The sequence below is a fragment of the Tachypleus tridentatus genome, chromosome 10 (genome assembly GCF_004210375.1).
Source record: "Tachypleus tridentatus isolate NWPU-2018 chromosome 10, ASM421037v1, whole genome shotgun sequence".
NCBI lineage: Eukaryota > Metazoa > Arthropoda > Merostomata > Xiphosura > Limulidae > Tachypleus > Tachypleus tridentatus.
The window spans coordinates 88,164,579-88,181,852 of NC_134834.1; the positions used below are offsets into that span (position 1 = coordinate 88,164,579).

The 17,274-nt window shown below is 36.3% G+C and overlaps 1 protein-coding gene across 1 annotated transcript; it reads left to right on the top strand.

The window, feature by feature from the left end:
• The first annotated feature begins 6,596 nt into the window (after positions 1-6,596).
• LOC143229825 (tetratricopeptide repeat protein 36 homolog) lies at positions 6,597-16,534 on the top strand. Its single transcript, XM_076462634.1, has 3 exons — positions 6,597-6,754; positions 13,740-13,928; positions 15,942-16,534. The coding sequence occupies exons 1-3, from the start codon at positions 6,652-6,654 to the stop codon at positions 16,202-16,204; spliced, it is 555 nt and encodes a 184-aa protein (XP_076318749.1). The 5' UTR covers positions 6,597-6,651; the 3' UTR covers positions 16,205-16,534.
• The last annotated feature ends 740 nt before the right edge of the window (positions 16,535-17,274 follow it).

The following is a 17,274-nucleotide window of genomic DNA, read 5'->3' on the forward strand; positions in this document are numbered from 1 at the left end:
TAAGATTAGATAATAACTTAAAAACTAATTATAACGAACATTTGTCACAAAATGGCTTAGTTCTCACAAACACATGCTCACACATACACATAACACAAAGAAGATGACGCGTGACTTATAACACTAACCAGAGAAAAATAAGCACCAATCAGAAACAACACAGACACGGAAAAAATAAGCACTAATCAGAAACAACACAGACACGGAAGCAGCATGAATCCTAAAACAACACAGACACGGAAGCAGCATCAATCCTAAAACAACGCAGACACGGAAGCAGTATGAATCCTAAAACAACGCAGACACGGAAGCAGCATGAATCCTAAAACAACGCAGACACGGAAGCAGCATGAATCCTAAAACAACGCAGACACGGAAGCAGCATGAATCCTAAAACAACGCAGACACGGAAGCAGCATGAATCCTAAAACAACACAGACACGGAAGCAGCATGAATCCTAAAACAACGCAGACACGGAAGCAGCATGAATCCTAAAACAACACAGATACGGAAGCAGCATGAATCCTAAAACAACGCAGACACGGAAGCAGCATGAATCCTAAAACAACACAGTCTAGAGACCTCCAATACCGCCCAGATATGTTATTATAATTGAGGGCACTCCAACTATGCATAGAGAGCCACAACTGGCAAAGCAAACAAAAAGATGCAAAGGATTAGCAGAAGGCAGTGTCTCAGTAGAGGGCGCCGAACCAAAGAATTTTAACACCTTACTTCAAGAATAGCCCCAAAATGCCTTTCAATCAGGAGATATCAAGATACACATATCCGGAAGTAGCCCACAGGTTAGCCTTTATTATCAGAAGCACCCACTTCACAATAGGCATAGAATAGATCAATGAGGCATTGACCAACATCGATATACTATAAACTATCGTGAAAAGAATCATATAACAACGAAATAAACAATTACAAAACTAATATATACATAACAACAACAGGAACAACAGCACTATCTCATGGTACCAAAGACATAAGTAAAGGAGGCTAAACTGTCAGCGACCATTGTAACTCAATATTACAAAGGTCAACGCTACCTTTCGGCTCGGCCCGGCATGGCCAAGCGTGTTAAGGCGTTCGACTCGTAATCCGAGGGTCGCGGGTTCGAATTCCAGTCGCACCAAACATGCTCGCCCTCCCAACTGTGGGGGCGTTATAATGTGACGGTCAATCCCACTATTCGTTGGTAAAAGAGTAGCCCAAGAGTTGGCGGTGGGTAGTGATGACTAGCTGCCTTCCCTCTAGTCTTACACTGCTAAATTAGGGACGGCTAGTGCAAATAGCCCTCGAGTAGCTTTGCGCGAAATTAAAAATAAAACAAAACAAACAAACGTTTCGGCTCTTCTTTGATAGTAATTGTTATTTGAACGTTCAAAACTGAGACAAATGTTTAAAGTTTAACGCAACCGAATAGTGGGTCTGACCGTAACCCTATAACGCCCCCACAGCTGTTTGGTGCGACGGGTATTCGATCCTGCGACCTACAAGTTGCGAGTCGAGCGCCCGAACCACCTGGTCATGCGGGCCCAATAACTTTCTATATCTTTTCCCACATTAAAAGAAATAAAGGAATTTGCTATTGAGAAAGAGCATATACAGATATCTAAGACATCCTCGTTATTGTACGCATGTCCAGTATGCGTCGGGGTGCTATCATTCAGTGGGTTACTGTTGGGTTCTTCGATGAAGTCTAACAATTTTTTTTCTGCCTTTTATTGTTGAATTAGCACATTGAAATACTTCATTTTTGTCTATTACAGCGTAGGTTTGCTTGTGTGCTACAATTGTGTGCAGTACAGTAGTATCTAGATTATTGTATGGAGAGCAGTATAGACCAGTGATAGTAAAATTGCTGTTATTTCTAGGTTGGTATCTTGGGATATACACTCGTTTTCAGAAGTGGATGTTATCTCGTTAACGGAGAGTGTGTTTTCATATAGAACTAAACTGCCTATCTTCAGGGAACCTTCCTTGTCTATCACGTCTTGCAGTAACATAACTGTTTATATTAAATCTTGTACATTTATTTAACGTTGTGTAGTTACGAACGATGACACCAACTTTGGTGTGACTTACACGATCTCACGCCGCTAGGGAGATAGGCCACCCTCGATGTTAATATGGAAAGATGTGCGTTTATTTAATGTGATTGCATAGACAGACAAGTTGTTTTTGAGAACATTAAAGGTGATGTTTTTGTAGCAATTTTTATCAGTACTAGGGTGAAATTTTTTGTTCGGTATTACTGATGTCAGCGACAAATTAAGGTGTAACGTTTCTGTGTATTAAGCTGCTAGTTTTTTGTTCATAGCTGTCTTCTAGTGTTGTTTGTTTTCAATATTCATATATTTCATTTTCTCTTGATGTTTGTAAAATCGAAGCGACGAAGGCAAGTGTATTTGTGTATTCTGTGTTTGAGGGTGTGAACACGATAGGAATCTTGTTTTGTACTGGTGCTGGTTTGTGACTATGATATGCGCGTTGTTCTTATTGTATGTTTTTTTTTTTCTTTTATCTAACGTGTTTGTTTTGTTTAATTTGCAATATGTGCATCCACTGTAATTCGTACGGTGATTTTCACTGTAGTGATAACACTTGAGTTGTTTGAGTTATCTTAGACATTGTTTTACGTTGTGATTTAGATTACAAGCCACACATCGTGGTTAGGCCTGTCATGGCCTAGCGCGTTAAGGCGTGCGCTTCGTAATCGGAGGGTCGCAAGTTCGCGCCCGAATCGCGCCAAACATGCTCGCCCTCCCAGCCGTGGGGGCGTTATAATGTTACGGTCAATCCCACTTTTCGTTGGTAAAAGAGTAGCCCAAGAGTTGGCGGTGGGTGGTGATGACTAGCTGCCTTCCTTCTAGTCTTACACTGCTAAATTAGGGACGGCTAGCACAGATAGCCCTCGAGTAGCTTTGTGCGAAATTCGAAAACAAACAAAACATCGTGGCTACCTATTTTATCTTATTTTTATTTTTCTCAATACAAGACTAACTAAAACCTCTCCACCGGTGGGGGGCGAATAGAAAAAAAAAGTTTATCGAATGCTTCCGGTTGCGTTAAACTTTAAACATTTGTCTCAGTTTTGAACGTTCAAATAACAATTACTATCAAAGAAGAGCCGAAACGTTTGTTTGTTTTGTTTTATTTTTAATTTCGCGCAAAGCTACTCGAGGGCTATTTGCACTAGCCGTCCCTAATTTAGCAGTGTAAGACTAGAGGGAAGGCAGCTAGTCATCACTACCCACCGCCAACTCTTGGGCTACTCTTTTACCAACGAATAGTGGGATTGACCGTCACATTATAACGCCCCCACAGTTGGGAGGGCGAGCATGTTTGGTGCGACTGGAATTCGAACCCGCGACCCTCGGATTACGAGTCGAACGCCTTAACACGCTTGGCCATGCCCATGCTTTATTAAGAACACTAGAGAAGTTTATCCTACATAATGAGCATAGACCAAAGTATCTCTTACCATTGAAACTAATTTACTCAATGTAGGTATTTCAGCCACGTAATAATATACATACACTATTAGTTTTATTTTAAAATGGTTATTATACGTCCGAAGAAAGTTATAAAATTGATGTGAGAAAAAGACTTTGTATTCGAGCAAGTAAATCGATAAAGTGCTAAAAATGGAGGAAAAAAACTGTTGTTTTCTTTCATTCGTGGATGTGATCAGAGAAGAGCCAATCATGTGTGCATGCAGAAAGCCACAGACACTAGCATCGCACGTGCATCTTAAATAAACTTTTAGTAATTAGTGATGTTGCATATCAACATTTTAGTAATAAGTGGAGTTACGTACTAAGATTTATCTCAGACGAGTTTCCAATTTATAATGTTACGCATTACGATTTCAAATAGCCTGAAATTTTAATTTAGAAGTTAATTGAATATCAACATATATCAAACTTATGGTATTTGCCAACAACATTCATACGCGCAATTTTCTTTTTAACACAAATATATTTTAATATATATATAGAAATAACAATACGAGTTATAATAACGGTTATTACAGATAATATATATATGTAGAAACGGCTCGTTTGGATTGAGAAAATATTTTACGTGGAGGAGTGAACAACGTTTGACCTTCTGACGATGACCGAAGAAGGTCGAAACGTTGTTCGCTCTTCTACGTAAAATATTTTCTCAACCCAAACGAGCCGTTTTTACATATATATTTCTCTACAAGTGGGTTTTATCGACATCACTGATTCTTACAGATAATAATTTATATACAAACGTTTTTCAAACAATATTAAATCCTCTACCCGGTCTGGAACTAAATACTTTGTCAAGGGCTCACGAGGCGGCATTGCTTTTATGTTGATACACAGATACACTTCACTTGACGGGAATGCTAGTTAGCTTTAGTCTTCAAATGTGATTTTTTCCTAACGAAAATATCTAATGTCATCGAAGAAATACTGACGTTCCGAAGCTATTTAACTGGCGTTTGTAATGCTCGAAATCTATAAACGTCCCTGTTCAAATATCTATAGATTTCCGGTTAATAGGCATTTGTTACAATTATAGGTTCCACTTCTGACTAACGACTCAACAATATTCTAGACTGTCTTTCGCTGTGTCGATTTATAAACTTTTAGAGTGAGGTTCTCGAAAGTGCACTTGGCAGTAATATTCAAAGACACGCTATTGCTCTCATAAAACATAGATTGTTGATTCTTACTCTCGAAAATCTTCTACAAATTTAGCAAACACGATGAAATACACTTGCGAAATACATATTTAACAATATAAGCTACATACATTCCCAAATGTATATTAAACTGGAAAAAAAGAACATTGATATTAAAATAAATATACATTAGTAAATCCGTTAAAAAGATAATAAGTTCTTAAACGTCTCTAAATTTCGCTAAAGAAGGAGGAAGAGATCCAGTCGAACACCTTAACCACCAGGAAATGGCGGGTTCTACCGGTACAACAACAACGAATTTTTCGTATTGCCTAATTACATACAAGTTAACGGGCCCTAATACTGGATCAATGCATTGCCGAACAAGCTAGTGATAACATAGTTTTCAATCACTTAACGTCTCTACAATATGACTCGGTAACCAACAAGGTCGTAACAAATCGTCTTCATGCGTAGTGGAAGTTGCCAAAGAGACTGTTGGAGTTGTTTCTTGGCATTTTACTTTTAAGCACATATATTTAGAGATATGTATGTGCTTAATCCAACACGTTGTCAGTAGGTCGGTTTGCCTTGAACCAACACGTTATGGCCTCGATGGCTTGTCATGTACGAAAAAATATTGTCTGTTTGAGTGTTTCAGTTATTTATGATGACGGCCTTTAATCTGATAATGTGTTGTTGTTTTTTTTCAACAATTAAAATGCTAAATTGATTGATTGGTTGAATTTGTGAAACTTTATGACAAAAAAACACCTCAGGGTATGAAGTAAAACGTCTCAGTTTCTCATGGATGGATCGATAATGTTTATCATCATTTCCTCCATGTTGTTTTCATGTATGCATGTATAGGGTCAGCTGCAGAGCCTACGTATTTACACATTCGGAATGGATTCGGAAATCTAGCTCTTCTATATTCTTATTCCACGGTCCTGTGACGATAAATATTTTATCTTAGACTCATTTAATCATGTTGATAGCATCCAGTCAGTAGAATTATCTTGACACTGTTCCAATGAAATGAGCTGTGCATTACAACGTTGATTTCATATATTTTTGTCTTTTTGTTGATTTTTTTTTTCTGTTTAAAACGAAAGCAAGCTGTCAGGGGCAGATAGTCTCTCAAACTTCTACCAAGATAAACCCTTTAAACTTTTCATTTGAGATTGCATTTATCTCTTAAGAACTTACGATTTTTTTGTATTCATTCAATTTTGACTTTAATACAAAAACTAAAAATCTGTGACTATTGGGCCTTCAGAATACTGTGCTGCCACTGTTAGTTATTTACACAAGTACCATGAATTTTCAGCCTTTTAAAAATACTTTATATTTTTGCGATGAATAACATCCTGACTTGTGCACTGCTTTTTTTGAGAAGAACTCTTCATTCTATAACTATTCGATATTTATATTGTAGTCTAATTTTGAATGTACTAGAACACTTCATGCCTTAGTTTTTAACTGGCCTAGATCTGTCTTATTAAACTTTCTGGTCTTAATGTAATCATTGAGAACTATAATCGCTTGCAGCTCCCTCTAGCCAACATTTAAATTTTATTAAAATTTAGTTTATGACACTTTAAATCTAGAACGTCACGAAGGTTACTTGCAATAAATGTCACACGACGAATAGGATTATATATTCTACCGTAACTGTTATATATTCTGGTAACAGAAATGTTACAATGAGTTAGAAAATAGTAAAATATTCGAAACTGGGACTGTTGCTAAACTTCATCTGGCCAATATACTTGTCTAAGTTTTTTTTTTTTTTTCAGATTCAACCCATTTTAATGAATCGTTATTTTTTATAACTTTGATCTATAAACACAATTTAAATATATTTCTTTGATCACCCCTCTTTGCGCGAATGAACTAGACTATATCGAAGTGATCACGAGCCCTAGACAAGAAATTCTAACTAAAGCGTTTTTGGGACAAGGGTAAACAAGTTGTCATGGGATCAAGACATGACAGAGCTGTTCTTAATAGTATTTTTAACCCTTCATTACCAGTTGGAGAATGTGTTTTTGATGATGAAATTCCTACAGATTTAAGAGGTGAGAGTTGATAAGTTTGGTTGCATAGTTTGGGCTGAAAGAATATAGTTGTTTTTGAGATAAATATAAGTTAGTTAAACTGACCAAACGCGTTTGTATTAGTATGGGTAACAAGACCTTGTTACGACGTGAGCAGGTAAACAGGTTTTCAAGTTGCAACTAAACACGTTTTATTTTTATAACTATAGTAATAAATACTTCGTTTTGTCCTTTGATGTGTAGTTCTATAGTTAGAAACAATATTAAAATTTAACAATTCTGTGTAAGAAATGGAACTACTGGTATACAAATTCCCGTCACTGCCTGCTTTTTATACCGAGTGCAACGTATGTAATGTGTTGTTTTGCTTTAAACAGTTGTGACCTTGGTGAACAAATCTCAAAAGTGGACTGGTAACGTATGACTCGAAATCAGAATTGAACATTGTTAATTGCATGTTCAGCGAATTTTAAAACATGATTATTTATAAGTCCAATTGTATAACATCTCGGTACTTTATGCAGTAGTTCTTAAAATACCTAGCAGTGATGAAGTGCAAAATTTCGGGGTGAGGTGTCGCTATTGTGCCACTTTCCCTCTCGACATGAAGAATTATATCATATATATTAGATATTATATATCATTTTGTACTTTTAATTATAACACCAAGTTACTTTTTTGGATATACAATGTAAGTATGCAAATAGATAAATAATTACACTTATGTACAAGCGTGTGGCATACGAATAGTCTATAATAAATGTATAAGTGGCATTTTTTTTTTCCTTTTCAGACTTTAACACAGAACACTATCACATTTTTTAAAGCCGTTGTATTGTATTGACATTGTGCATAGTCGGCTGGAATATATTGCTTTTAAACAGGTTCAGAAGTAGGTATATATTAACATCATTTATAGATACCATAACAAAGGTTTAAGCGTACCCCGCTAGTACAGCGGTATGTCTATGGATTTACAACGCTAAAATCAGGAGTTCGATTGCCCTCGCTGGACTCAGCAGATAGCCTAATGTGGCTTTGCTATAAGAAAACACACAAAGATTTAAGACTGTATTCTAAAAATGAATCAGTGCATACAAAATATGGACATATGTGACGTTATAAAACAGGAAATTTGAGATACTGTGTGGAGCGACATAAATAACATTTTTATTGAAAAAATTCCATAAATAACAACTTCAAAAATTATTCCGTGTTATTTTCGTCAATGCCAAAAATAAACAGTAAAAACAGCTTACACATTGGTGGATAAATTTTGAAGTGCCCACACTTACATGTTGGCGATTACAGCGTAGCAACTAGCTCAGTACGAGTCACTTGTATAAAGTTATAGTGCGGTTAAGTTGAATAATATTTTTGTTTATATTATACCGAATGAAACAATATAACTATCCCACAAAGTTCTTCAGAAACTAATTATGCTGGTAGGCAAACATATTACAGTCTATACTGTAGATACTATGCTCCGCAGAGCCCTTGGGCTCCGCGAGAAAATTTTAGAATGTTAATATTTTTTCCTAAAACTATAAAATTGAATCAGAATGCGATGTACAAAAAACTAAAAGTGATATATCTTTAATATAACACGTTTATCACTTATTGGGTTTTTTAAATATTTTATTCTACCTAACACCAAACGATTTTATTTAGGTTAAGGGAAGTTCTTGCGGTGAAAGTGTTAATACGATCTCAATTTACTTCGACAGTTTGTTTTGAATTTCACGCAAAGCTACACGAGGGCTATCTGCGCTAGCCGTACCTAATTTAGCAGTGTAAGACGTGAGGGAAGGCAGCTAGTCATCATTACCCACCGCCAACTTTTGAGCTGCTCTTTTAGTAACGAATAGTGGGATTGACCGTAACATTATAACGTCATTACGACTGAAAGGGCGAGCATGTTTGGTGTGACGAGTATTCGAACCCGCGACCCTCGGATTACGAGTCGGATGCCTTAACCTACTGGTCAACTTCGACAGTGGCACCACTGGTTGCTAGTAGAATGGCACCATCTCAAAATATCCTAGTAATTTTCGTATAAAACATCGGTCAACCCTGGGTAGTGATGCCAACTGTCTTTTAAAAGCCAGATCTGGATTAACGGCTACATCTCGAACAAAATGAAACATGACGTCATAGCTGGAACTTGTCCAAATTTGAAACATTATAATGCAATTAGATGCAGTATCAGTTGTTTCGATTTCAAAGTACATTCATATGAAGTATAATTATATTTATAACAATTATAATTGGTAATTGTTAGGTTAGGTTAGATTCATTGTAATTTAATTAGACAAATTTGGTACCAATGAGCTCTATGACGACATACACCCTTGTGACATCATGTTTCATTTTATTTCATTTCGTTCGAGATTCAACGTACGCCAGATCTAGCTTAATATTTTGTTATTTGGCTTAAAAAATTGATGTTAAAAAACAAACAAATTGTAAAAATAACAGGTCACCTTTTTCATTTAGAAAAAAAAAACATTACTGTAGCGGCCTAGCCTTTTTTTCACATATATTTGTTTCTGAATTCGTTATGATAACACTGATCTCAGGTCAGCATGTCTTTGTATGATGATAAAACTCAAGTGCTTGAACGAGTTTTCATTAAGAAGGTATTTTGTGTCCATGAAAATACTTTTGAAGTGACGAAGATATAAGAACATGTTTTTAGACAAATTAATAACTAGTTGTCACCCTTATAATGGATAAGTGGCTGAATATCAGTAATAAATCAGATACGAGTAAAAATCTTCCTAGGCTTAGGCCTAGTACGAATTCATCGGCGTTTTCGTCTTGTGCAAGCACATTTAACAGGATGATGCAAGAAATACAGAAACAAGAAAGAAAATAAAGTATGATGAAAGTTTTATTAAATTTGGGTTTACATGGACAGGTAATGAAGATGGACCTAATGGCAGGACCGGATTAAGGGCAATTGATGCTCTAAGCACAGCCCAACAATGGTGCCCCCCTCGGCCCCTCCATTGCTTATCTGACAAGACATTAAGACTCAATAAGTCCTGAAAGTGAAATAAAAGTTTGAAAATTTATAACCCTTTTTCAGTTTTCTTACAGGTCAGACCCCACAACTATATTAATTAAAAACTTTGTTATTTTATTTATTTAAGAGATTGGGCATGAATCAAAATCAAGCAATGACTGAGGCCTTTTATTTAGAAATAATGAGGGAAACCACTTCTTTGATTACTGATAACTAAATAGAATTACTTTTACTGTATATTTGTTTTCACTCTGAGTTGACAATTCTCACTTTGATGTTCACAAATTCACACTTTGATGTTCACAAATTCACACTTTAATGTTAACATAAATGAAAAATTTAGTCAAAACCCTTTTATTCAAAAATTCTCAATTTGATGATAACAATTTCTCACTTTGAACTTAAAACCCTGTAAGCAAATTATTTACTTATACCTTAATATTTATTTAAATTTTAAAAAGTTTTATTCTAGATTTTTTTAATTGCAAAGTATTTGATAAAGTATTTGGCGTAACAAATCTGCTTCTATACTTAGCAGAGACAAGGCATCCAGCCTGTCTTGTCGCGTGGTTGTTCTGTTAGGATTTTTAATATGCTTCAGTTGAGAAAATGAACGCTCAGCTGTGTAATTTACGACCATTAATGTTAAAAGTATTCGCAATGCAATGTCTACGTTTGGAAACGCACACTCAATTTTGTCTTCTGAAATTATTTTATAAAGTTCAGCATGACTGAATCTGGTTTTTACAGTTTTTGTTGCACTGAACTTATGGCGCACATATGAGTGAAACTGCTGAAGCTCGGCAGAGAGATTAGTGTACAAGTCCTCTGGGTAAGCATCAATTAGCGTTTGGGAACACTGGGAGTACCTTTCAGTTTCAGCAGATGAAGTGACATCATTTGGCACATCACTTTGGAAAGAAACTCTGTTTGCTGTCTTTATACTCCTCTTCTCTTCTTCTCATCTGGGTTTTTAGTTTGTCAACAACTGTGTAGGTGGTGATACGAAATTTATCTCTGGCATTCAGATCTACTTCTTATGCATCTCCGTCATTGAGTACCTTCTTTCTGACACGTTTGCCAGGTTGAGCTGCATTGTAATCAACATCTGGTTGTATTTCCTATGCAACTGATTCAAATCTTTCAATGTCATCCCATAAAGTGCATAGCTGGTCAGCTAATGACTCGTACAGATCTACACACGTTTTTAAGTTCACAACCTCATTTTGCAGAACTTGACTTGCTTTATGAAACTTTTGCAAAATCTCATCCCACATGATCAACATAAAAACAAATTCTAACTCTTGCATCTTGTTTGCAATATTATCTGCTTCTCTTCTAGTGTCTCCCGTTTATAATTGGTCTTCAACTAGACTCATAGAGGGATTTTAACAAACTTTCTTTTCCAATACAAGCTTCAAGAATTTTCTACCGGCTGGTTGAGGGTGAAAAAAATGTATAGAGCAAATGCATTGTAGAGAAGAAAATTACTTGCTACTTAACAGCGGAAAACAGCACTTCGGCCTACTAGATTTAGTGAATGGGCTGTTCAGGGCAGATATAAGGAAAATTTATTTTCTTCTAAAATATTTTGCTATATCCGATTATAACGCCCAGATATGTTCGCAGCATTGGCGTAAGACTGACCTCTACGTTTTAAAAATTTAAGTTTGCAAACTTCACGTAAGTACTGCATGTAATACCTGGTTTGCCACTTCCTCACCAGTATGGCTTTTCAGTTCCAGAAAGGTTAAAAAGCATTCAACAGACTGCCCATCTCTTAAGTATCGAAGTACAACACTTAACTGATCTATATGTGATAGATCTGGCGTCGAGTTAACCAACAAGCTAAAATAACCAGAATAATTTATTTCATCAACAGTGAACGCGTGGGTCTTCTGAGCCTTTGGTTCAATGAGTTCTCAACAGGTGGTTTTTGGGCAAGTAGGAAGAATTTCCATATTTCGAAATGTTCCCTGCAAAAAATGGATCAAACTGACTTATGAGCTCAAGCAAACCTAAAAAATTACCATTTTGCAGTGAACCAAATTTTTTATCTGTTCCTCGAAAAGCCAGGTCACGTTCAGCTAACGTACGAATAACAGCTATTACACGCTCCAAGACATGTTCACAGTAATTGCACTCTTCTTTAATTTGTTTTTCCAACTCTTGTCTCAAACCTAAACCTTGTCTGCGAGTTAAGTATATTAACACAGAGTGTCGGTGAGAAGTGCTTCTTTCATGATGATCAATTACAATAGTGTTTCGCCAGTCACTAAACCCTTCTCTTTCAACAAAACGCGAGGAAAATTTAGGGGCAAAAAGTTTACAAACAAAGCAGTAAACTGACCCTGTTGATGGTGAATACAAGAACCACTCTTTCTTGTATTGCTCACCATTGGCTTTTACCCCAAAGAAAAGTTTTTGCGAACAGTATCTCATTGGTTTGCCACTATTGGAAGTCCGGCAAGATTTGTCAAATGGCCCATTGGGGTGTCGACAGTCAGTGGGTTCACAAACAATCCAATAAGCCACATCATCAGCAGAGAAATCGAGCCATAACCCTCGATCTTTTGCTTTAGTTTCTTCATCTCTTGTAGACTGAAGCATTTTACCATGGCAGTAGATTTTCATTTTCAGCAATTATTTCAACTTCAGACTATCTTGTAGAACAACTTGCATCAACATTAACACTAGAGATATCAGGAGAATTTACATGTAAAGTGAGATCATTTGTGAGACTTGTGCCAGTAAAGCTAGTCTGTAACACCTCAACGTCATCATGATGTTTTGACTTTGAAGTGGACAAAGTGGTACTTGTAAGTGTGGAGTTTGGTTCAATTTCAATCTTGTCAGAGTCAGATGCAGTACAAGTGACTTCTGATGGTGGAGATGGGTTTTAATTTGGAAGATCATGTTTTGTAAGTTGAGTGAAAAAATTAGTCAGCTTTCTAGTCTTGACCACTAAATCCAAAGCCTTTTGTTGGTTCTTTTTTACCAGTTTTCTCTTTTGTGCACAATTTAGTTGAACACGTTTCATCTTGCAGTGTGAAAAATACAGACACAAAAATAAAAAACAAAAGGATATGGATCATATATAGTAATAATGATTAGAAAAAAACTGAAATTCATAAAGAAAACGTTGGTAAGACAGTCAAATATAATAAACTTTAGGTCTATATTTAGACAAAGATTGTCAGAAAGTTATCTTAGGACCAAGATCCATCAGCACATAAACAGCTAAATTAGAGATGGTTAGCACAGATAACTCTCGTGTAGCTTTGCGGGAATTTAAAAAAACACACACACAAAGAGTACAAATGTGTTGTAATATATAGCTTTATTTTATTTTCAAATACAAATTAATTGAGTAGTAAACGTTTATATCTTTCGATCGTTATGTATTTGTTATAATTGATTAGGTTTCTTGTACGTTTACTTAGCTTGAGATATGAATTATCCTTGTGATATAGCTCTGGATTTTGGAGATGGTGAGATGGATTCGAATCTGTGAATCACCACAGAATAATGTCAGTACTTTAAGCTATGGGTGTGCTATAACAGAGAAGTAAAATCCATAGTTTATCTTAGAATACGGGTGGTAGGGTGCTGGTGCTTTCTTCTTTGTAATTAATCTTATAATGTGAAAGTTTGTAAAGAATAACTCAAAGAGTTAATGGTAACTACTGTTGCCTTCCATCTGGTCTACGACTTAAAAATAGCCACTTAATAGCTTTGTGTGAAATTCAACAAACAAATAAATATGCTTGTCACTAAAGTGTTTACAGCTGTAATTATAAATAAACTAAAAGTAATTAATATCTTACATAATTCGATATGTAATTCTATGAAGAATACAGTTAGTGATAATTTTTAAAAACAACACTTATGTCTTGGTTAATTTTCCAGAGAATATTAAAAATCCAGTGCATTATTGACGATTTATTTTATTTAAACTTGTACATTTGTAATAAATAGATGAAGAAGATGGCTCACTGGAGGTTCAAGAAGCAAAACAATTGGAGATAGAAGGAGTCAAAGCTGCTGAGGAAGGTCAGCTGGAAAAAGCCATTCAGATCTTTACTAAAGCTATTGAGTTGACACCGAGACGGGCGTCTGGGTTTAATAATCGTGCACAAGTTTTACGACTAAAGGGAGACAATGAAGGTATAAACAATTCCTCTTTACTTTTACATATTTGTTGTAAAAATTGTTTAATTGTTTAGAAATTAATTACTAATTTCTTTTTATATACAACGGTTTGACAACAAGCAAACAAACCCTTTATGTTAAGGATATTGTGAAGTTAATACCTTTTTAAGCTTCGAGTAAGACCAAAAAAATGAATTTTTTTTAAATCTATGGGTTCCGAATTCGAATTCCCTTTCAGCTGTGGTTGTGTTATAATGTGACTGCCGTTCCTACTTTCGATGTTCTGGCATGGCCAGGTGGTTAAAACACTCGACTCGTAATCTCAGTGTCACGGGTTCGAATCCCGTCACACCAAAGATGTTCGCCCTTTCAACCGTGGGGTCGTTATTATGTGACGATCAATCCAACTATTCGTTGGTAAAAGAGTAGTCCAAGAGTTGGCATTGGGTGGTGATGACCAGCTGCCTTCCTTCTAGTCTTACACTGCTAAATTAGGGACGGCTGGCGCAGATAGCCCTCATGTATCGTTGGGCGAAATTCAAAACAAACCAAACCAAGTATTTCTACTACTGGTAATCCTCTTTGTATGTGTGTGCATCGAAGTTGTAATAGCAAACACTTAGGATCAAGTGTTGACATGATTTCGAAAGACAGTTTATAATATCATTCAATATATTTCATTAGCGCTCTGAAAAATGTTTATGTGTTGAGGAATGGTTAGTAAAACTATAAGGATGAGAGAGAGGGTACACAGGGAAATATTGTCTTAAAACTTGTCGGATATTTACTTAAGTTATTGTTTTTACTTTTGTCTAAATTTATGTATATTGTGTTTTGTCTTGATTTTTACTTCAAATACTGAACATTGAAAATAAATTCGCTTATATTATTTTAATCCGTACTGAACATGTACTGTGTGTGTGTGTGTGTGTGTGTAGATGTATATGTAATTTTTAGCAATAAGCTGACGAACAATGTTAAGGATTTCTACCTGTAGTTGTCAGTAAAGTATTGATTATCAGATGTACAATAACAGTCCAGTTAGAATAAAATGGTAAACCTTTTATAGTGTAGAAGCGGATAAGTCGATAACGTTTAAGCAGGCTGACTTTAATACTGGAAAAGGGCAAGAAAACACGATAAAAACACACATTATTTTTATCACTATTTGAATGTTTATTTCTGTTATTAATATACACAAGATACGTTTAATATGGTATGTTATATTTACATAAGTTAAAAATAAGATTACGTCTAAAATGGGGATTCATCTTCAGGCTGTCAAGGGAGCTGTTAACACAACTGTAGTTTTTGTACCACTGTGCTGTTACATTATTTGAGGTTTTCCACGTGTCTCTAGTGGCTGTAAAGAGCACATTAGTTATAGAAATTATATAACACAGAAATATTCTGAAATATTAATACATGTGGTAGAGTTGTCAACCATCTCTGGTACAAAATAACTACTAACAAGCTAACGTATTTTTATTTCGTGTTGGCCATCTTTTCATTACTGTATATTTTGCCACTTCAACAAAGAGTTTGTTTGTTTGGTTTGAGTTATGCACGGAACTACACAATAGGTTATCTGTGCTTTGGCCATCACGGGTATCAAAACCAGTTTCTAGTGGTACAAGTCTGCAAACAGTGTCTGCAAGACTTAATTTGCTGATACACTATAGGAAAACGTGCTGACGTTTCAGGTAGTTAGGGCACTCGACTCGTAATCAGAGGGTCGCGAGTTTGAATCTTCGTCACACCAAACATGCTCGTCTTTTCAGCCGTGGGGGCGTTATAATGTGACGATCAATCCCACCATTCGTTGGTAAAAGAGTAGCCCAAGAGTTGGTGGTGGGTGGTGATGACTAGCTGCCTTCCCTCTAGTCCTATACTGCTAAATTAGGGACGGCTAGCGCAGATAGCCCTAGTGTAGCTTTGCGCGAAATTCCCAACAAAATACGCTGCGTAGTAACGTCTTTAATCCAGGAATAATTTCAACTGATAACATTTTGTTTTTATATTTTCCAGGGGCCGTTTTGGATCTCAACAATGCCATCAACATGAGTGAAGGTAAAGGCAAGGCGGCTTGTCAAGCATACTGCCAGAGGGCTCTGTTACATTGTTTGCACAAAGATGACGAACTTGCTTTGGAAGATTTTAAGAGAGCCGCTGCTTTGGGCAGCGAGTTTGCTAAAGCTCAGGTTGTCCGTATGAACCCATACGCAGCCTTGTGTAATCAAATGTTAAGCAGAGTAATGGATAATTTACAAAAAGGTGATATTCAGAATTAAATCAGCATTAATAAAAATAACTTTTGACGAAAAAAAATTGTAGCGAGAACGAAACTAAAAATAAACCTCGCCGTCAGTACAGCTAATTAAATAAATACGTTTCTACTTATAAAAATAAGAATATATTGTATCATCAGTTGCGTATTCTCGCTTTTAATGATATTTTCCGCCGTAAACCCAATAATAAATATCTTATGCGGTTTGGCCATCTTAGAAAACTTAGGTTAGTCCTAAATAAATATTCTAAGCTAACAATGCAAAGCAACCTTTTGTAACAAGAGTATAACAATAAACAACAAGTGGAAATAAAAATCAAAATTTTTTAATATAGTAACTAGTACGACTAATGTTATTAAACAAAATATCATACCTTATTTAGGGAACGCAGTAACACTTATTATTGTATCAAACCATCGTACATTAATAATTTTTTGTTTGCTCGTTTTTGAATTTCGCGCAAAGCTACACGAGGGTTATCTGGGCTAGCCATCCCTAATTTAGTAGTGTAAGACCAGAGGGAAGGCAGCTAGCTAGTCATCACCATTCACCGTCAACTGTTGAGCTACTCTTTTACCAACGAATAGTGGGATCGACCGTCACATTATCACGCCCCTACGGCTGAAAAGGCGAGCATGTTTGGTGCGACAAGTATTCGAACCCGCGACCCTTAGATTAAGAGTCTAACGCCTTAAACCACCTGGCGATGCCGGGCCCTAGTACAGTAATAAAAAAAAAAACCTCGTTACTATATCTCGATTATATAACGTTATAAGCCATACTAACTGTGACAATTAAACCCATGTGTTGTAGTTTAGGCCGTGTCGCCTCCCCCCCCAAGTAGAACATTGGTAAATGTGTAGGCTTACGATGATAAAAATCGGGTTTCGATACCTGTGGTGGGCAAAACACAGATAGCTCATTGTGTAGTTTCCTGCTTAATGAGAACTGATGCGCTAGGGTGAAAGTATCAATCCTCTAGGCCCAGCATGGCCAAGTGTGTTAAGGCGTGCGACTCGTAATCTGAGGGTCGCGGGTTCGCATCCCCGTCGCGCCAAACATGCTCGCCCTCC